The 21,614-nt window shown below is 41.9% G+C and overlaps 1 protein-coding gene across 2 annotated transcripts in view; it reads right to left on the reverse strand.

The window, feature by feature from the left end:
• The window catches only part of MED1 (mediator complex subunit 1), a gene marked incomplete at both ends in the record, with an annotated part of 48,646 nt that extends 27,541 nt beyond the window's left edge, over nt 1–21,105 (reverse strand). Inside the window, 5 exons of one of the 2 annotated variants that reach the window (XM_080713724.1) lie at nt 7,798–7,826; nt 8,484–8,616; nt 8,722–8,776; nt 14,919–14,997; nt 21,007–21,093. In XM_080713724.1, coding sequence (XP_080569850.1) covers nt 7,798–7,826; nt 8,484–8,616; nt 8,722–8,776; nt 14,919–14,997; nt 21,007–21,093 — 383 coding nt within the window. Of the gene's footprint in view, nt 1–7,797; nt 7,827–8,483; nt 8,617–8,721; nt 8,777–14,918; nt 14,998–21,006 lie in introns of both variants that reach the window. The other variant, XM_080713725.1, reaches the window with a different exon arrangement.
• Nucleotides 21,106–21,614: the final 509 nt, after the last annotated feature.

The raw sequence follows: 21,614 nt of genomic DNA on the forward strand, positions 1-21,614 counted from the left end.
TTTGAAGCCAGCCATGCTCACTGGCTTAAGAGACCCTGTCTCCAAATAAAAAAGTATAAAATAGGTCTGGGAGTGTAGCCCGGAGGGAGAAGGGCTTCCAGGAACCCAGTACCACAAAAAAAAAAAAAAAAAAAAAAGAATAAAAAATAGAGCAGGGGGTGTAGCTTGGAGGTCAAATGCCTCTGGGTTCCATCCCCAGACCTAAAAAAAAAAAAAATTTGTAATAATGTAATAATGATAAGTATATAAACTGGGAAGACAGAATATCTGCAAAAATATGGCAATTTAAAAACAGGAAAAGCCAGGAGTAATGGTGCATACTTGTAATCCTAGCACTTGGGAGGCTGAGACAGGAGGATCGCATAGGTTCAAAGCCAGCCTCAGCTAATCAGTGAGGCTCTCAGCAACTTAGTGAGACCTTATTTCCAAATAAAGTATAAAATAGGTCTGTGAGTATAGCCCGGAGGTAGAAAAGCCCCTGGGTTCCACCCCCAGTACAATCCATCCATCCATCCATCCATCCATCCATCCATCCATCCATACATACATACATACAGAGGAAAGGCAGAGGGTACTGTGGAGGCAAACTACTTTTTCCAAAATACTCCTCTATGACCAGATCTTCCATGAATACTACTATAATATCTGGCTTTATTTTTTTATTTTTTGGTAGTATTAGTACTGGGGGGTGAATTCAGGGGCATTCTACCTCCAGGCTATATGTCCAGCGCTTTTTTTGTTTTGAAATAGGGCATAGCTAAGACTCAAAACCTATAATCCTACTGTCTCATTCTCCCAATTACTGAAATTACAGGTAGGCACCTTCAGATGAGTTTTTGTGGATAGGTCTAGGAAGCCAACATATTTCAGCAATTCTTTTTTATTTTTGGTGATACTGAGGTTCCTAGAAACTCTTCTACCACCGGGCTACACTCCCAGACCTATTTTATACTTTTTTTATTTGGAAACAAGGTCCCTTAAGCCAGTGCGGCTGGCTTCAAACCTGCGCAATCCTCCTGTCTCCGCCTCCCAAACTCGGGGATTACAAGCCTGCATCACCACACCAGGCTTTTTTCTTTTCTTTTTTTTTTTTGCGGGTCTGAAGATGGAATCCAGGGGCATTTGACCTTTGAGCTTCAACCCCTGCCCTATTTTTTATTCTTTATTTTGAAACCGGGTCTCACTGAGTTGCAGAGGGCCTCACTAAGTAGCTGAGGCTGTCCGCGAACTGTGACCCTCCAGGTCTCAGCCTCCCAAATGCTGGGATTACAAGCGTGCGCCACCACACCCAGCGGCTTTTATTTTAACAGTATTGGGGAGTGGAACCCAGGAGCATTCTACCTCCAAGCTATACCCCGAGCCCTATTTTTTATTCTTTGTTTTGAAACAGAGTCCCAAAAATTTGTGGAGGGCCTCACTAAGTAGGCTGGCCACAAACATGAAATCCTCCTGTTGCAACCTCCCAAGTACTGGGATTCCAAGTGTACGCCACAACACCTGGTTCTATTTTTTTTCTTTATATTGAACAAAGGGGCATTCTACATCTGAGCTATACCCCCACTCATTTTTTTGTTTGTTTTTGTTTTAATTTATTTATTTATTTATTTTTGTGGTACTGGGGATGGACCCTTCTACCTCTGGGCTACACTCCCAGACCTATATTTATTTGGAAACAGGGTCCCTTAAGCCAGCGAGGCTGGCTTAAAACCTGCAAAGAAAAAAAAAACCTTCAAAAAGATTCTCCTGTCTCTGCCTCCCAAGCGCGGGGATTACAAGCGTGCACCACCATGCCCGGCTGCTGTTTTTAACTTTTTTTTTTTTGGTGGAATTGGGGATGGAACCCAGGGGCAATCTACCTCCAAGGTATACCCCCAACCTTATTTTTTATTCTGTGTGTGTGTGTGTGTGTGTGTGTGTGTGTGTGTGGTATTAGGGATGGAACCCAGGGGCCTTCTACCTCCAGGCTACACTCCCAGACCTATTTTATATTTTATTTGTAAACAAGGTCTCTTAAGCCAGCTGAGGATGGCTTCGAACCTGCACTATCCTGTCTCAGCCTCCGAAGCGCAAGGATTACAACTGTGCGTCACCACGCCCAGTTTTATTCTTTATTTATTTTTATTTATTTATTTGGTGGTACTGGGGTTCCTGGAAACCCTTCTACCTACACTCCCAGACCTATTTTATATTTTTGAAACAGGGTCTCTTACGCCAGCCGGCTGGCTTCGAACCTGCTTCAAACCTGCGCGATCCTCCTGTCTCTGCCTCCCAAGCGCAGAGATTACAAGTGTGCGCCACCACACCTGGCCCTTTATTTTTTATTTTGAAACAGGGTCTCACTAAGTACCTGAGGCTGGTTGCAAACCTGCTAGCCTACTATCTGAGACTCCCAAGTATTGAGATTACAAGTGTATGCCACCATGCTTGGCTCCTATTTTATTTTTATTTTGAAACAGGGCCTCCTTAGCTTGATAAAAGTCTCAGTACTTATTGAGGCTATCCTCAAACCTCCATCTTGTCTCAGCCTGCCAAGTACTGAAATTATAAGTATGCTCCACCATGCCCAGCTTAATTCTATTTTTTTTTTTTTTTTTTTGAGCTTAACGAAAAGGAGAAAAAAAGTGCCTCTGGAAAGCTCAACTGCCATCACAAGGCCAAACACTTTATCAGACATTCTGTGAGAACTGACTGAGCACTTAGAGCCCATAGTGGTTAGTGCCTCAACACAGTGAAAAGAACCAGGTGAGGTGGTACACACTTGTAATCTCAGTAATCGAGAGGCTGAGACAGGAGAATTGCAGGTTTGCAGCCAACTCAGCTACTTGGTGAAGCTCTGTGTAACTTAGTGAGACCCTGTTTCAAAATAAAAAATAAAAAATAGGGTTGGGTCAGGCATGGTGGTGCATGCTTGTAATCCTAGCATTCAGGAGGCTGAGACAAGAGGATCGCAGTTTGCAGACAGCCTCAGCTACTTAGTGAGGACTTTGAAACTTTTATTTTTATTTCAAAATAAAAAATAAAAAATAGAGATAGGGGTGTAGCTTGGAGGAAGACTTAATACACACACACACACACACACACACACACACACACACACACACACACAGTAAAAGGAAATGAGTAGAAGCAAAACATAGTTCCTATCTTAATATTGCCACATATACTAAGTGAACAAAAATATCATGCAAAGGTTAATGACCAGAAAGGGTCTCAATTCTAAATAGGCTTACAATTTAACTTTAAAACTCTTCTAGTTCCTAAGTTATTACAATTTCCTTTCCAGCTAAGAACCAGAAATACTGGCATTTTCTGGATATTTTGGTAATATACTTTTGTAGACATTGATTTAATGAAATCATTAATAGGTTATCCTTTTACTTTGCATTCTTTTTTTTTTTTTTTTGGTGGTACTGGGGTTCCTGGAAGCCCTTCTACCTCCGGGCTACACTCCCAGACCTATTTTTACATTTTTTTATTTGGAAACAGGGTCTCCTAAACCAGCGCGCAGGCTGGCTTTGAACCTGCGCGATCCTCCTGTCTCTGCCTCCCAAGCGCGGGGATTACAAGCGTGCGCCACCATGCCCGGCTGCATTCATTTTTTTTGTTTTGTTTTTGTTTGCGGTACTGGGATGGAACCCTGGGGCATTCTACCTCTGAGCTACACCCCTAGCCCTATTTTTTTATTCTTTATTTTGGTGGTACTGGGGTTCCTGGAAGTCCTTCCTCTGGGCTATACTCCCAGACAGTCATACATATATATATATATATAATTTTTTTTTTTTAATTTGGAAACAGGGTCTCTTAAGACAGCACGGCTGGCTTCAAACCTGCGTGATCCTCCTGTCTCCACCTCCCAAGTGTGGGAATTACAAGCGTGTGTCACCACGCCTGGCATATTCTTTATTTTGAAACAGGGTCTCACTGAGTTGCAAAGGGCCTAAGTAGCTGAGGCTGTCCTCCAACCACAATCCTCCTGTCTCAACCTCCCAAATGGTGGGATTACAAGTGTGTGCCACCACACCCAGCTGCATTATAGTTTTTTAAAACTGGCTCAAATTTGGTGTATTTAGCTATAAGTATATTAAATTGACAACTGAGAAAAATGAGTGTAAAACTTATTTCCTCCATCTAATACTCTATGTCCTCTCCCTGTATTAAACAACTTTACATTTAAAAAAAAAAAAATTGAAGGCAGACATAGTGGTGCACACTTGTAATCCCAGCATTTGGGAGACCGAGACAGGAGGACGGCAGTTCAAGAACAGCCTCAGTTGCTTAGTGAGGCCCTCTGCAACTCAGTGAGACCCTGTTTCAAATTAAAGAATAAAAAATAGGGATCGGGGTGTAGCTCGAAGGCCCCTGGATTCCATCCCCAGTACTGGAAAAAAACAAAACAAAACAAAACAAAAAAACTGATGAAATGACTTTCCTCAATTCCCAGAAAGACTTAAATCCATAGTTATATTTAAGCCTGGCCAGGCATGGTGGCCCATGCTTATAATGTCAGTACTGAGAGGCTGAGACAGGATTGCAGGTTTGCAGCCAGCCTCAGCTACTTGGTGAGGCATTTTGCAACTTAGGGAGGCCCTGTTTCAAAATAAAAAATAGGAGCCAGGAGTGGTTGCATATGCTTCTAATCCCAGCATTTGGAAGGTGGAAACAGGGGGATTGCAATTCCTTGATAACCTCAGCTACTTAGTGAGGCCCTTTGCAACTCAGGGAGACCCATTTCAAAATAAAAAATAAAAAAATAGGGCTGGGGTGTAGCTTGGAGGTAGAATGCCCCTGAATTCTATTCCCAGTACTGCAAAAAACAACAACAACAACAAAAAAAAAAAACCAAATAAACAAACAAAAAGAAAATAGGGCTACAGGTGTAGCTTGGAGGTAGAATGACCCTGGGTTCCATCCCCAGATCCTCCAAAAAAAAAAAAAAAAAAGAAAAAAGAAAGAAAGAATGAAAAGTCAATGCGAATGCTATCAAGTCCCGGAAATAAAAAAAACAAACTTAAATGTAGAAATTTCCATATAATCCACAGGGTAAAGAAAAGTTAGTGGGAAGCCAGGGCTGTGGCACAAGCTTATAATCCCAGCATTCAGGAGGCTGAGACCGGAGGATCGTGGTTCTCAGACAGCCTTAGCTATTTAGTGAGGCCCTCCACAACTTAGTGAGACCCTGTTTTAAAATAAAGAATAAAAAATAGGGCCGGAGGTGTAGCTTGAAAGTTGAATGCCCCTGGGTTCCATCCCCAGATCCTCCAAAAAAAAAAAAAAAAGAAAGAAAGAATGAAAAGTCAATGCGAATGCTATCAAGTGATAAGATATCTACAAACCTACTATACGTATACCTTAAATGTAATAAAATTTTTCTTTTTTGCCGGGCGTGGTGGCACACGCTTGTAATCCCCACGCTTGTGAGGCGGAGATAGGAGGATCGGGCTGGTTCAAAGCCAGCTGCGCTGGCTTAAGAGACACTGTTTCCAAATAAATATAAATAAAATAGGTCTGGGAGTGTAGCAAGAGGTAGAAGGGTTTCCAGGAACACCAGTACCACAAAAACAAAAAAATTTTTTCTTTTTTTTGCTTTACTGGAGATTAAACTCCTGTGCTGCATTCTACCTCCAAGCCAAAGCTACTCCCAAGGGCTATTTTATTTTTTTTAATCTGGAAACGGTATTACTAAATTACGAGACTGGCTTTGAACTTTAATCCTGTCTCAGCCTCCCAAGAACTAGGATTACAGATGTGTACAACCACACCAGCTAATATTTTTTTCCCCAAAAAACAAAGTAAAAAAGATGTTTTGAAGCTGTATACTCAATTTCCTCAAGACTTTTCTGACTCAATGATTAGCTGAACAGGAGGATAGCAGGTTCAAGGCCATCTCTTAAACTTAATGAAATCCTTATTTCAAGATAAAAAGCACTGAGAGTATAATTGGGGGTAGAGTGCCCCTGGATTCCATCCCCATTATCAGAAAAGGAAAAAAGGAAGGAAAGCTGGTTGATTTTCGGAAAAAAAAAAAATTCTATTCAGGAAAATTTCTTTCTCTCTCTCTCTCTCTTTCTTTCTTTCTTTCTTTCTTTCTTTCTTTTTTTCTTTCTGTGGTACTGGGGGGTTAAAACCAGGGGCTTTTCTACCTCCGGGCTATACTCCCAGACTTTTTTATTTTTTATTTTTGGTGGTGGTACTGGGGTTCCTGGAAGCCCTTCTACCTCCAGGCTACACTTCCAGACCTATTTTTATATTTTTATTTGGAAACAGGGTCTCTTAAGCCAGCTCAGCTGGCTTCGAACCAGTGAGATCCTCCTGTCTCCACCTCCCAAGCGCGGAGATTACAAGCATGCGCCACCACGCCTGGCTCCAGACCTTTTTTTTTTAAAATATATTTTATTTGGAAACATGGTCTCACTAAGTTGCTGAAAGGCTAAGTAGCTGAGGCTGGCTTCAAACCTGTGTGATCCTCCTGTCTCTGTCTCCCAAGCACTGAGATTACAAGTGTGTGCCACCACGCCCAGCCCTATTTCAGGAAAATTTCTATCTTACCATTCTCAAAATCTAGCTATAACTGGTAGTATACACTTACAATTCCAGTACTAGAGAGGCTGAGACAGGAGGATCAAAGGTTTACGGCCAACCTCAGAGACTTAGTGAGGCCCTCTGAAACTTATTGAGACCTTGTTTTAAAATAAAGTATAAAAAACAGGGCTAGGGGGTTCAGCTCAGAGGTAGAATGCCTCTGGGTTCAATTCCCGGTACTGGGGGGGGGGGGGGGGGGAGCTAGCTATAAGCTAAGCATGCCTTTAATGCCAGTACTCAGGATTCAGAAAGGAGCACCACAAGTTCAAGGCCAGCCTCAGCAACTGACATCCTGTTTCAAAAGAAAATAAGAGCCAGGTGTGGTGGTGCACCCTTGTAATCCCAGCATTCAGGAGGTAGAGACCAGAGGATGGGGTTTGTGGACTGCCTCAGCTACTTGTCGAGGCCATTTGCAACTCAATGAGACCCTGTTTCAAAAATAAAAAGACTATTGGGAGGCTGAGACAGGAGGATCACTCAGGTTCGAAGCCAGCCGCGCGCACTGGCTTAGGAGACCCTGTTTCCAAATAAAAAAAATGTAAAAATAGGTCTGGGAGTATAGCCCGGAGGTAGAAGGGATTCCAGGAACCCCAGTACCACCAAAAAAATAAAAAATAAAAAAATAATAATAAAAAGACTAAAATCTAGGGCTGGGGGTGTAGCTTACTGCAAAAAAAAAAAAAAAAAAGGAAAAATAAATAGGGTAGAACTCAAGCCAAGTGTGGCGGCATATGCTTGTAATCCCAGTATTTGGGAGGCTACAATAGGAGAATCTCAGTTCGAGGACAGCCTCAGCTAGTTACTGAGGCCCTTTCGAACTTGGTGAGAACCCGTTTCCAAATAAAAGAATAAAAAAATAGGGCTGGGATTGAAGCTCGAAGATCAAATGCCTCTGGGTCCCATCCCCAGTACCAAAAAAAAAAAAAAAAAAAAAAAAAGAAAGAAAAGAAAAAGAGTATAACTCAGATATAGAATGTCCCTGGGTTCTATAAGTATCTAATAAATAAATAATGTATAAAAAATAGCTCTAAAAATAAATAAAGTATAAAAAAACCCTAGCTCTAAAGAACAGCAGTGATGCACACCTATCCAAGGGAGGCAGGAGTAAGGTTTAGCCCCAGGAGTTCAGGATTAGTCTGGACAACATAGTGAGACCCTATCTCAAAAACAAAAGAACAGGATTGTCAATATCAAGGAATATAAGTGTTATTTGCTCACCTTAACTGCTGTACAAGCTCTGGACAGCTCTGAAATCAAAAAAATTATGTTAAAACATTAAACTACACTAACACCTTTGAAAACATCAAAAATATTTTATTAATAGCATGTTGTGTAACAAAAACATTAAAACTACAAAAGGCCCTTATATTAATATATCATCAGAAAACCTCTTCCTACTTGGTCAATTATGGGGTTAGGGCAGGAAATTAAAAATCAAAATGTATAAAATAGTATATAAGGGAGTCAACTTTTAGTAGTTTGTTTAAAACATTGGATTCTCTCTTTAATGCCATCGCTAGAATCTTATAGAATAACTAGTTATACACACTATGCAATCATTTCCAGTATAGGATTTTTCAGATTACGTCCTTTAATCTCCTTGATGATGGGAACTGTATGATTCATTCTGTATCCCTATCACCTATTGTTCAACTTCGGCTCATGTTTGTTGATATGAAATTCAAAGGGTTCCTCTGGTGTTTCCATTTGTCAAAGCCCTTGGATGATGTCAGAGATGGACCCGTGTTACTCTAAATTTCATTCAGATGTAGCCCATCACATCATCTCTACAGTGGCTCATGAAAAAGTCTACACACAGACTATTTAAACCAAAAAAATTCATTTATAAATTAAAGTTTCTATATAAACCCAACAGATTCCAGTGAAATATCAACAACACATACCACAGGATTCTCCCCATGGTGAGCCACTTTTACATCACAAAGCTGTCCTGCAGGATCTAACTGCACTTCCACATAGAACATATCTGACGTGATGTAACATTCAGTGCCACTGGCACTGAGATGAGAGCCCAGTCTAGCAGGAACAAACCAAAACAAAAATTAATAGAAGACACATAAATAAAGCCACCCAAAGTTAACACTAAGTTAAACATTTCTACCTACGGATAAGATTACATACCCATTCTGTCTTGCTATTGACTCCAAACGATCAGTCATTGCTGGTAAAGATGTTACTATAAAAAATAAAAAATGAGAATCACCAAGAATATTCCAAATAAACTGTATTCCTCAAAGACAAAAACATACTAAGGAGTATATCCATACTTCCAAAGACATTAACATAGCCAATGGTTAAAATGCTTGTGATTGTACAAAGTTATTTGGTATGGCTTTGCTATGGGGCCAAGGTAGTAATAGGAGTAAGAGCAAAATAAGATCTATTTCAAAAATTACTGGATCATTGTCTTTTCCCCCTTTTCATTACTCCTTATTTGGGACTTGTCATTAAAGAAAACATATTTATCTGCTAATACTGACCAGGCATGGTGCTATGCCTGTAGTACCAGTGAAAGGAAGGGGTGGGGAAACGACCATCCTATCTGTGCTAGAAACAGAATAAGGAAGATAAACATCAAAGAAAACCCTAAATTGAACCCCAGCACATACAAAAAACAAAATAAAACAAAAACAAAAAAAACCTTTAAAACAGTTGGGCATAGTGGTGCACACATGTAATCCCGGTACTTGGAAGGATGGACAGGAGCATCACAGATACAAAGCCAGCCTCAGCAACATAGCAAGGCTCCCAAAAACTTGGCAAGACCTGGTTTCAAAATAAAGAATAAAACAGGGCTGGAAGTGTAAATTGGAAGTAAAATGCCCCTTCATTTAATACCCAGCACCACACAAACAAACAAACAAAAAACCTTTAATAACAAGAACTTGAGGCTAGGCGTGGTACACTTGCCTGGTACATATGGAAAAAAACCAATATATGCTTAATGTTCCTGATATTATTCACAACACTCCTAAAATGAACATAATCCAAGTGTCCACCAACAAATGAATTATAAAACAAAATGTTGCATAAACATACAGTGGAATACTATTTAAACTTAAAATGAAAAGATATTCTGATATATGCTTCAACAAGGATGAACCTTGAAAACATTCAGCAAAATGTCTAAATGAAATAAGCTAGTCAAAGACAAAAATTGCTGGGCGTGTTAGTGGATGCTTGTAATTCCAGCATTTAGGAGGTGGAGACTGGAGGACTACGGTTCACAGACAGCCTCAACTACATAGTGAGACCCTTCGCTACTCAATGAGACCCTGTTTCAAAAATAAAAAAGACTGCAGGGCATGGTGGCGCATGCTTGTAATCCCCGCGCTTAGGAGGTGGAGACAGGAGGATTGTGCAGGTTCGAAGCCAGCTGTGCTGGCTTAAGAGACACTGTTTCCAAATAAAAATATAAAAATTGGTCTGGGAGTGTAGCCTGGAGGTAGAAGGGCTTCCAGGAACCCCAGTACCACCACCAAAAGAAAAAAAAAAAAAAAAGACTAGCTGGGCGTGGTGGCCCACGCATGTAATCCCCTCGCTTGGGAGGTGGAGACAGGAGGATCACACAGGTTCGAATCCAGGGCAGCTGGCTTAAGAGACCCTGTTTCCAAAAATAAAAAAGCATAAAATAGGTCTGGGAGTGTAGCCCAGAGGTAGAAGGGTTTCCAGGAACCCCAGTATCACCAAAAAAATAAATAAAAATAAAAAATTAAATTAAATTAAAAAATAAGTAAGACTAAAAACAAGGCCTGGGGCTGTGGCTCAGACGTAGAATGCCCCTGGGTTCCATCCCCTGTAACTAAAAAAAAAAAAAAAAAAAAAAAAGACAAATATTGATTCCAGTCACATGAGGTACACAGAGTAAATAAATTCATAAAGACAGAAGGTAGTATAGTGGTTAAGAGGGGCTGGGGGAAGAAAGGAGTAAGATTGTTTACAATAGGCACAGACGAAATGGGAAGATGAAAAAATTCGTACAAATGGATGGTGGTGGTGATTACAGAAAATATAAGTGTACTTATTGAACTACATATTTAAAAATGGTTAAACCAGGCATGGTGGCACATGCTTATAATCACAGTACTTAGAAGGTTGAGACAGAAGAATCACAGGTTCGAGGACAGCCTCGAACAGCAGGTAGTGAGACTTTTAACCTAGAGAAACCCTGTTGCCAAATAAAAATAAAACAGGAACTGAGCATGGTAGTGCACTCTTGTAATCCCAGCATCCGGGAGGCCGAGACCAGAGGATCGCAGTTCGCGGAGAGCCTCAGCTACTTAGTGAAGCACTCTGCAACTTAGTGAGACCCTGTTTCAAAATAAAGAATAAAAATAGGGCAGGGGGTGTAGCTGGGAGGTCGAATGGCCAGACCCACAAAATATAAATAAAAATAAAGATAAAAATAAAATAGGGCTCGGGTTGTAGCTTGGAGGTAGAATGTCCCTGGGTTCATTCCTCAGTTCAACATAATAAAAAAAAATTTTTTTAACAAAGGTTAAAATGGAAGCCGGGCGTGGTGGCCCATGCTTGTAATCCCTGTGCTCGGGAGGTGAAGACAGGAGGATCACGCAGGTTCGAAGCCGGCCTCTCTGGCTTAAGAGACCCTGTTTCCAAATAAAAATATAAAAAAATAGGTGTCTGGGAGTATAGCCTAGAGGTAGAAGGGTTTCCATGAACCCCAGAACTACAAAAAAAAAAAAAAAAAGGTTAAAATGGTAAGTTTTAAGTTACGTATATTTCACAATTTAAAAAACACTCAGATGAATCACGTGCATTTGTGCTAGAACAGGGTGTGTGTTTGTGTGTATGCTTGGGATAAAACTCAGATTCTTGTGTATTCTTTTTTTTTGCAGATTTTGGGGATGGAACCCAGGGGCATTTGATCTCCGAGATACACCCTCTGCCCTATTTTTTACTCTTTTATTTTGAAACAGGGTTTCACTAAGTTGCGGAGTGCCTCACTAAGTAGCTGAGGCTGTCTGAGAACCGCGATCCCCTGGTCTCCGCCTCCCGAATGCTGGGATTACAAGCGTCCGCCACCACGCCCGGCTTGTGTATTCTTTGTGTGTGATACTGGGGATTGAGCCTAGGAGCATTCTACCTCTAAGCTACAATCTAAGCCTTATTTTCTTTCTTCCTTCCTTTCTTCCTTCTTTCTTTGTGGTACTGGAGATGGAACCCGGGGGCATTCTACCTCCGAACTACACCCCCATACTTATTTTTTATTCTTTATTTTGAAACAGGGTCTCAATGAGTTTGCTAAGGGCCTCACTAAGTAGCTGAGGGTGTCCGTGAACCATAACCCTCCTGTCTCAGCCTCCTGAATGCTGGGATTACAAGCGTGCGCCACCAAGCTCATCTTGATATTTTCTTTATTTTGAAACAGGGTCTTACTAAATTGCTATGTGACTCACTAACTTGTTGAGGCTGGCTGCGAATCTTCAATCCTCCTGTTTTGGCCTCCCAAATACCAGGATTACAAACATGTTCCACTAGGCCCAGCTGAGTCTTATGTATTCTAAGCACATGCTCTACTATGACCTAGATCTGCAGACCCTTAAAATCTGGCTTTGTTTTGTTTCACTACTGGGAATTAAACCCAAGGGGATTCTATCTCCAAGCTACCATACCCTCAGCCCTTTAAGTGTGTGTGTGTGGGGAGGAGTTGAAGGGTACTGGAGATTGAACCAGGGCATTCAACCTCTGAGCAACCCCCAGTCCTATTTTATTTTTTATTCTGAAACAAGATATTGCTAAGTTGCTGAATGCCTAAGTTGCTGAGGATGGTTTTGAACCTGTGATGTTTCTATCTCAGCATCCCAAGTACAGGTATTATAGGCGTGTGCCATCTGTCACCATGCCTTTCTCCTGAAAACTTTCTGTAACCATTCTAGTTAAAATGTCCATCTTCTCATTGAGAGTTAATTAAAAGAAAATGTAAAGAAACAAAAAGAACTTTCCTCCATCAATTATCATTTATCTATTAGCACCAAAATAGGATCAAAATAAACGTTTCGAAAGTTCAAGAGCCAGGCATAGTAGCCCACACCTGTAATCTCAGAATGTAGGAGACAAAGACAGGATTTAGGAGGCCAAGACAGGATGATCACATGTTCAAGGCCAGTCTAAGGAACTTGTTTCAAAATAAAAATAAACTGGGCATGGTGATGTATGCCTGTAATTCCAGTACTTGGGAGGCTGAGACAGGAAGATCACAGGTTTGTGACCAGCCTCAGAAGCTTAGTGAGGCCCTCCAAACTTAACTGTTTCAAAATAAAAAATAAATGCAGGCATGGTGGCACATGGTAATCCCAGTACTTGGGAGGCTGTGACAGGAGGATTACACGTTCAAGGACAGTCTCAGCAAATAATGAGACTCTCATGAACCTAGTAGGCTTTATTTCAAAATAAAAATTTAAAAAGTAGGGCTGGGGGTGTAGCTTGGACATAGAATACCCCTTGGTTCAAGTTCCAGCCCCCCACCCCCCCAAAAAAAGAGTTCAGAAAGGAGCTCATTTTGGCCCAGCATGGTAAAACACACTAGTAATCCAGCTACTCAGCAGGCTAGGACAAGAGGAGGATCACAAGTTTGAGGCCAACATGGAAAACCTAGCAAGACCCTGCCTCAAAATAAAAAATAGAAGCCAGGTGTGGTGGCGCATGCTTGTAATCCCAGTACTGGGGAGGATGAGAAAGGAGGACCACAGGTTTGTGGACAGCCTCAGCTACTTAGTGAGGCCTTCTGCAACTTAGTGAGACCCTATTTCAAAATAAAAATTTAAAAAAAAAAAAAAAAAAAAGGACTGGGAGTGTAGCTTGGAGGTTGAATGCCCCTGAGTTCAATCCCCAGTACCACAAAAATAAATAAATAAATAAATATATAAAGGCAGGCCTAGTGGTGCATGCCTATATTCCCATTACTTGGAAGTTTGAAATAGGAGGATTGCATGTTCAAGGCCAACATAAGAAATATAGCAAGATCATCCGAAACTTAGCGAGATCCAATTTCAAAACAAAAAATAAAAAAGGGATGGAAATTGTTTGTAATCCCAGGACTTTGGAGTCTGAGTCAGGAGGATTGTGGTTCACAGACAGCCTCAGCTACTTAGTAAAGCCCTCCGCAACTTAGTGAGACCCTGTTTCAAAAATAAAGAATAAAAAACAGGGCAGAGGGTGTAGCTCGAAGGTCGAATGCCCCTGGGTTCCATCCCCAGACCCGCAAAAAAAAAAAAAAAAAAAAAGGATGGGAAGCCGGCGTGCTAGTTAGTGCACACTTGTAATTTCTATACTTGGGAGGCTGAGATAGTAAGATCACAGGTTCAAAGGCAGCCTTGACAACTTAGCAAAGATCTCAGCAAAACAGTGAGACCCTATTTCCAAATAAGAAATAAGTCAGGCCAGGTGTGGTGGCACATGCTTGTAATTCCAGCATTTGGGAGGCTGACACAGGAGGATCATGGTCGTGGCCAGCCTCAGCTACTTAGCAAGGCCCTCTGCAACTCAGTGAGACCCTGTTTCAAGGTAAAAAATAAAAAATAGGGCTGGGGATGTAGCTCAGAGGTAGAACGCCCCTGGGTTCCATCCCTAGTACCGCAAAAGAAAAAAGAGAAAAAAGAAAGAAAGAAGTCAAGCTGTTCGTGTAGCTTGGAGGTAGAATGCCTCTGGGTTCAATCCCTAGGTCCCCCATCCTCCCCCCAAAAAAGGCTGGGAATATAGTTTGGAGGTAGAATGCCCCAGTTTCAATCCCTGTAATACAAAAACATAAAAAGGACTGGGGGTGTAGCTCAAATGTAGAATGCTCCTGGGATCAACCTCCAGTACCCCCCCCAAAAAAAATTATATATAAATAATAGAAAAGGCTGGGCAGCCAGGCGTGGTGGCGCACGCTTGTAATCCCAGCATTCGGGAGGCTGAAACCTGGAGGATCGCGGTTCGCAGATAGCCTCAGCTACTTAGTGAGGCCCTCTGCAACTCAGTGAGACCCGCTTTCAAAATAAAGAATAAAAAATAGGGCAGGGGGTGTAGCTCGGAGATCAAATGCCCCTGGGTTCCATCCCCAGACCCGCAAAAAAAAAAAAAAAAAAAAAAAAAAAGAAAGAAAAGGCTGGGCATATTAGCTCAGTAGTAGAGTGCCCCTGGGCTCAATCCCCAGTAATATGTGGGTGGCAGGACTAATTTCAACTCCACAAATTAAAACAAGAGCAACATCTAGCACAGAAAGTTGACCTCTCTCAGTTTATACTTCTAGTTTAAATATAAAACAGTCCTTATCAGAGGTTTTATGAAATCAACATATTTCAAAGATGTTTACAAACCTTTGAGGGCCTTCTGCAATGTCTCCAAACAGGTGACCAAATGTTGATGCCCTCCAGAACTCATCACAACCCTTTTTTCCTGTATCAAGTGGGAAAACAATCTATATAAAAATCAACCAAGCTAACCATGTTTCGGGTAAACATACATATTATCCTAATAGTAAGGTTTTATGATCTTTGGAGTCTACATACTCTGTACAGTCTCTTCAGTATTTTTCTGCCCAGCCATCCAAAGGAAGAAAGGCTCATATGAACTCATGAATACATTCATATTTATCACAGTAGAAAAAAGTATTTCCATGTCTAAATAAGCTTCAGGGAGAATTAGAATTAAAACATAATAGACAGCTGGGCATGATGACACACCCTGTAATCCCAATACCTGGGAGGCTAAGATGGAGGATTTCAAGTTCACGGCCAACCTCAGCAACTTAGTGACACCCTCTACAACTTAGTGAGACCCTGTTGCCAAATAAAAAAGTAAAACAGAACTTGGTGTGGTGGCATACATTTGTAATTCCAGTACTTGTGAGACTGAGATAGGAGGATCACAGATTTGAGGAGAACATCGGCAAATAGTGAGACTCTCATCAACCTAGTGAGAGTGTGTTTCAAAATAAAAATAAGAATAAAATTAAAAAATAAAAAGCAAGCCAGGCGTGGAGGTCCATGCTTGTAATCCCAGTACTTAGGAGGCTGAGACATGAGAATTGCAGGTTCGCAGCCAGCCTCAGGGACTTAGTGAGGCTCGCCATAATTTAGTGAGACCATTTCAAAATAAAAAATGAAAAACAGAGCTGAGAGTGTAGCTTGGAGGTAGAATGCAAATGAGTTCCATGCACAGTACTGAAAAATAAATAAATAAATAAATAAATAAATAAATAAATAAATAAGAAAAAGAAAAGGGCAAGGAGTGTAGCTCTAGGGCACAATGCCCCTGGCTCAATCCCTAGCACATACACATACAAAAAAAGAGTAACAAATGAGATCTACTTCCTGTAGAAATGACTATATCTAGCTAGGTGTGGTGGCCCATACTTGTAATCCCAGTACTTGGGAGGCTGAGACAGAATCACAGATTTATGGCCAGACTCAACTACTTAGTGAGGACTTCTGTAACTTAGTAAGGCCCTGTTTCAAAATAAATAAAAAATAGGCCTGGACTGCAGCTCAGAGGTAGAATGCCCGTGAGTTTAACCCCTAACCCCCCCCCCAAAATAAATAAATAAATAAATAAACAATAAAAGGGCTGGAAAGTTGGGCGTAGTGGCACACACTTATAATCCCAGTAATTGGGAGGCTGAGACAGGAGGATCGCACAGGTTCAAAGTCAACCTCAGCTACTTATTAAGGCTCTCAGCAGCTTAGTGGGACCCTGTCTCCAAATAAAATATAAAATAGGTCTGGGAGTATAGCCAAGAGGTAGAAAGCCGATGGTCCATTCCCAGTACGATAAAAAATAAATAAAAGTAGGGCTGGGGGTGCAGCTCAGAGGTAGAATGCCCCTGGGGTGTGTGTGTGTGTGTGTGTGTGTGTGTGTTTGTGTGTGTGTGTGTGTGTGTTACTGGGGATGGAATCCAGGGGCATTATACCTCTGAGCTACAACCCCAGCACTTATTTATTCTTTATTTTGAAAAAGAGTTTCACTGAGTTGCAAAGGGCCTCACTAAGTAGCTGAGGTTATTGGCCAACTGTAATCCTCCTGTCTTAGTTTCTGGAATGCTGGAATACAAGCATGCAACACCACGCTGAGCCACAGTCCTATTTTGTTTATTTTTATTCTTTATTTTGAAACAGGGTCTCACTGAGTTGCAAAGGGCCTCACTAAGTAGTAGCTGAGGCTGTCCAAGAACCGAGATGCTCCTGTCTCAGTCTCCCAAATGCTGGGATTTCAAACATGCACCAACACGCCTGGCCTCTATTTTTGTTTATCTTCAAATAGGGTCTTGCTGCCGGGCGTGGAGGCGCACGCTTGTAATTCCCGCGCTTGGGAGGCTGAGACAGGAGGATCGCACGGGTTCAAAGCCAGCCTCAGCTACTCAGTGAGGCTTCCAGCAACTTAGTGAGACCCTGTTTCCAAATAAAATATAAAAAAGGTCTGGGAGTATAGCCTGGAGGTAGAAAGCCTCTGGGTTCTACCCCCAGTACCACCAAAAACAAAACAAAACAAAACAAAAACAAAACAAATAGGGTCTTGCTAAGTTACTAAAGTTGGCCGGGCGTGGTGGCGCACGCTTGTAATCCCCGCGCTTGGGAGGCAGAGACAGGAGGATCGCGCAGGTTTGAAGCCAGCCGCGCACGCTGGTTTAGGAGACCCTGTTTCCAAAATGAAAATGTAAAAAATAGGTCTGGGAGTGTAGCCTGGAGGTAGAAGGGCTTCCAGGAACCCCAGTACCACAAAAAAAAAAAAAAAAAGTTACTAAAGTTGGCTGCAAAACTGCGATTCTCCTGTCTCAGACTCCCAAGTACTAGGATTACAAATGTGTTACCACCCCCAGCCAGTATTGTATTTCTAACCCTATCCAGAGAAATTTCTCCCTGCAAAACATTTGAGTCCCACAAAATGTGAATAGTTTTATGGCATGAGAATAATTTTTCAAGCTGGATGTGTGGAGCATGCCTGTAATCTGAATACTTGGGAGGCTTAGACAAGAGGAACACAGATTCAAACCCAGCCTCAACAATTTACCAAAACACTGATTCAAAGTAAAAAACAGGTCTGAGGGTTAGGCTCAGAGGTAGAATACCCCAAAGTTCAAGCCAGGGATGCTGATGCACACTTGAATCACAGGTGTGCGGCCAGCCTCAGCTATGTAGTGAGGCCTTCAGCAACTTAGTGAGACCCTGTTTCAAAATAAAGAATGAAAAATAATTTTTGAGATGTTTTTCAGATCCTAAATAAATCTTTCTCTAATTCCACCCTCACAAAATAATCTGATTTCCCTTCTACCACAAATGGAGCAGTGGGTACTCTGAATAATGAACATCAGTATTTTGAAAGTATAAAGATAAATGTTCTGTCACAAAATAATACACTCACACTCCAATTTACATGTTCATTTACCGATATTTGGTTAATATATTAGCAGTTAAAAACTCCCCATCTCAGCTTTGGCATGTACGAGGATTACAGGTATACAGCACAACACTGAGCTCTTTTTTTATGTTTTGAAACAAGAGTTAGGGTGTCACTAAGTCATGGAGGGCCCCCCTAAGTAGTTAAGGCTGTCTGCGCAATGACTTTCTGGTCTAGCCTCCTGAATGTCTCAGCTACTTAGTGAGACCCTGTTTCCAAATAAAGTATAAAATAGGGCTGGGAGTATAGCCCAGAGGTAGAAAAGCCCCTGAGTTCCACCCCCAGTACCACAAAATAAGTAAATAAAAACTGGGTTCCATCCCCAGTACCATAAAATATATTAAATAAATAAATAAATAAAATAAAAAATAGAGTCGGGAGCCAGACGTGGTGGCGCACGCTTGTAATCCCAGCATTCGGGAGGCTGAGACAGGAGGATCAGGGTTCATGGCCAGGATCAGGTACTTAGTGAGGCCCTTTGCAACTCAGTGAGAATGTTAAAAAAAAAAAAAAAAAAAAAAGAAATGAGCCATGCATGGTGGCGCACACTTGTAATCTCAGCATTTGGGAGGCTGAAACTGAAGGATCGCAGTTTGCGGAAAGCCTCAGCTACTTAGTGATGCCCTCTGCAACTTAGTGAGACCCTGTTTCAAAATAAAAGAATAAAAAATGGGGAAGAGAGTGTAGCTTGGAGGTAAAAATGCCCATAGGTTCCATCCCCAAACCTGAAAAAAAAAAAAGGTACCAGGACACAGTGGTGCACACCTGTAGTCGCAGTAGTTGGGAGGCTAGACAGGAGAATCACAGCATCAAAGCCAGCCTCAGCAATTTAGTGAGGCTCTCAGCAACTTAGGTTTCCAAATAAAAAACAAAATAGATCTGGCAGAGCTGGGCATGGTGTGTACACACTTATAATCACAGCATTTGGGAGGCTGAGACAGGAGGATCGTGGTTCATGGACAACCTCAGCTACTTAACGAGGCCCTCAACAACTGAGACCCTGTTTCAAAATAAAAAATAGGGCTGGTCCGGTCATGGTGGTACATGTTTGTAATCTCAGCATTCAGGAGGCAGAGACCAGAAGATCACCTTTTGCAGACAGCCTCAGCTACTTAGGGAGGCCCTTTGCAACTCAGTGAAACCTTGTTTCAAAAAATAAAAAGAGCCTGGTGTGGTGGCACATGCTTGTAATCTCTGCATTTCGGAGGCTGAGACCAGAGGATCGTGATTCAAGAACAGCCTCAGCTACTTAGTGTGAGGCCCTTTGCAATTCAGTGAGACCGTGTTTCAAAATTAAAGAATAAAAATAATAGGGCCGGATGTGTAGCTTGGAGGTAGAACGCCCCTGGGTTCCATCCCCAGTTCTGCAAAAAAATAAAAAAATAAAAATAAAAAGCCAGGTGTGGTGGCGCACACTTGTAATCCCAGCACTTGGGAGGCTGAGACAAAAGGATTGCACAGGTTCAAAGCCAGCCTCAGCTACTGAGTGAGGTTCTCAGCAACTTAATGAGACCCTGTTTCCAAATAAAGTATAAAATAGGTCTGGGAGTATAGCCTGGATGCAGAAAAGCTCCTGGGTTCCACCCCCAGTACGACCAAAAATAATAAATAAATAAAATAAAATTTAAAAAGACTAAAAAATAGGGAAGGCTGGGGGGTGTAGCTCGGAGGTAGAATGCCCATGGGTTCCATCTCCAGTAATGCAAAAGTATTTTTTTAAATAAAAAAAAGTAAAAATAGGGCTAGGAGCTGGGCATGGTGGCGCAAGCTTATAATCCCAGAATTCAGAAGGCTGAGACAGGAGGATCGCAGTTCACAGATAGCCTCAGCTACTTAATGAGGACCTTTGCAACTCACTGAGACTCTGTTTCAAAATAATTAATAAGCCAGGCATGGTGGCACACGCTTGTAATCCCTGCGCTTGGGAGGCAGAGACAGGAGGATTGCGCAGGTTTGAAGCCAGACTCGCTGGTTAATAGACCCTGTTTCGAAATAAAAAATATAAAATAGGTCTGGGAGTATAGCCCAGAGGTAGAAGGGTTTCCAGGAACCCCACTGCCACCAAAAATAAATAAATAAATGAATAATAAAACATAGGGCTGGGGTGTAGGTCGGAGGTAGAATGCCCCTGGGTTCCATCTCCCATACTAAAAACAAAACAGGGTTCTCACTAAGGTACAGAGGAGCTCACAAATAACCGAGGCTGGCAGCAAACATGCAGTAGATTGAACCCAGGGGCATTCTATCTCTGACCTCCAATCCCAGCCCTATTTTCTTCTTCTACCTCAGAGCTATACTCCCAGACCTATTTTTTATACTTTATTTGGAAACAGGATCTCACTAAGTGGCTGAGAGCCTCACTAAGTAGCTGAGGCTGGCTTTGAACCTGTGCAATCCTCCTGTCTCAGCCTCCCAAGTGCGGGGATTACAAGTATGCGCCACCACACCCGGCTCCTATTTTATTCTTTATTTTGAAACAGGGTCTCACTAAATTGCAGAGGGCCTCACCAAGTTCCTGAGGCTGGCTGCAAACCTGCAATCCTCCTGACTCAGCATCCCAAATACTGTATACACTATGCCCACACCCCCAAGGATAGCAAGGAAGAAATGTATACCTTCTTCCTAGGGAGAGTCCTGAACTTGAAAAGCACCATGTACTCAGGAGTTTTGTGAGAAATAATATTGAAAACACTATCATAGTTGGGCGTGGTGACGCACGCTTGTAATACCTGCGCTCGGGAGACTGAGACAGGAGGATCGCACAGGTTCAAAGCCAGCCTCAGCTACTGAGTAAGGCTCTCAGCAACTTGGTGACACCCTTTTTCCAAATAAAATATAAAATAGGTCTGGGAGTGTAGCCCGGAGGTAGAAAGCCCCTGGGCTCCACCCCCAGTACCAAAAAAAAAAATTAAGAAAACACTATCATATTATTTTAAGCAAATTTACATTGTGAGCTTAGCATATTAAATCATTATCTAAACAACAATTAACCCACTTCACCACAGTCCTCACCATGACTTGACGCACAAGCTTAATTGTTTCACTCCAAGGTCTATTTTGGTTAAATTTTGCATGGAGCCGTTCCAAGAGAGAGCTCATTTTACTCAGCTTTTCCGACTCTATAATATAAACCAAAAAAACATTATTAGAATATCAATTTTGCCAAGACTTTCCACAGGTTTTTCTTGCAAAATACACACTTACATTTCATCTAAGAATTCAGTTCAGCCAATATGATGGCACACACCTATAATCCCAGTACTTGGAAAGCTGAAGCCGGGCGTGGTGGCGCACACTTGTAATCCCAGCATTCGGGAGGCTGAGACCTGGAGGATCGCGGTTCGCGGACAGCCTCAGCTACTTAGTGAGGCCCTCTGCAACTCAGTGAGACCCGGTTTCAAAATAAAGAATAAAAAATAGGGCAGGGGGTGTAGCCTGGAGGTCAAATGCCCCTGGGTTCCATCCCCAGACCCGCAAAAAAAAAAAAGAAAGCTGACAGGCAGATGGCAGGTTCGAGAACAGTCCTACTAACTAAATAAAACTCTTAGCAAGCCGGCGTGGTGGCGCTAGCTTGTAATCCCAGCATTTGGGAGGTTGAGACAGGAGGATCGCTGTTCGCA

This window comes from Muscardinus avellanarius (assembly GCF_963383645.1).
Source record: "Muscardinus avellanarius genome assembly, chromosome: 16".
Lineage (NCBI taxonomy): Eukaryota > Metazoa > Chordata > Mammalia > Rodentia > Gliridae > Muscardinus > Muscardinus avellanarius.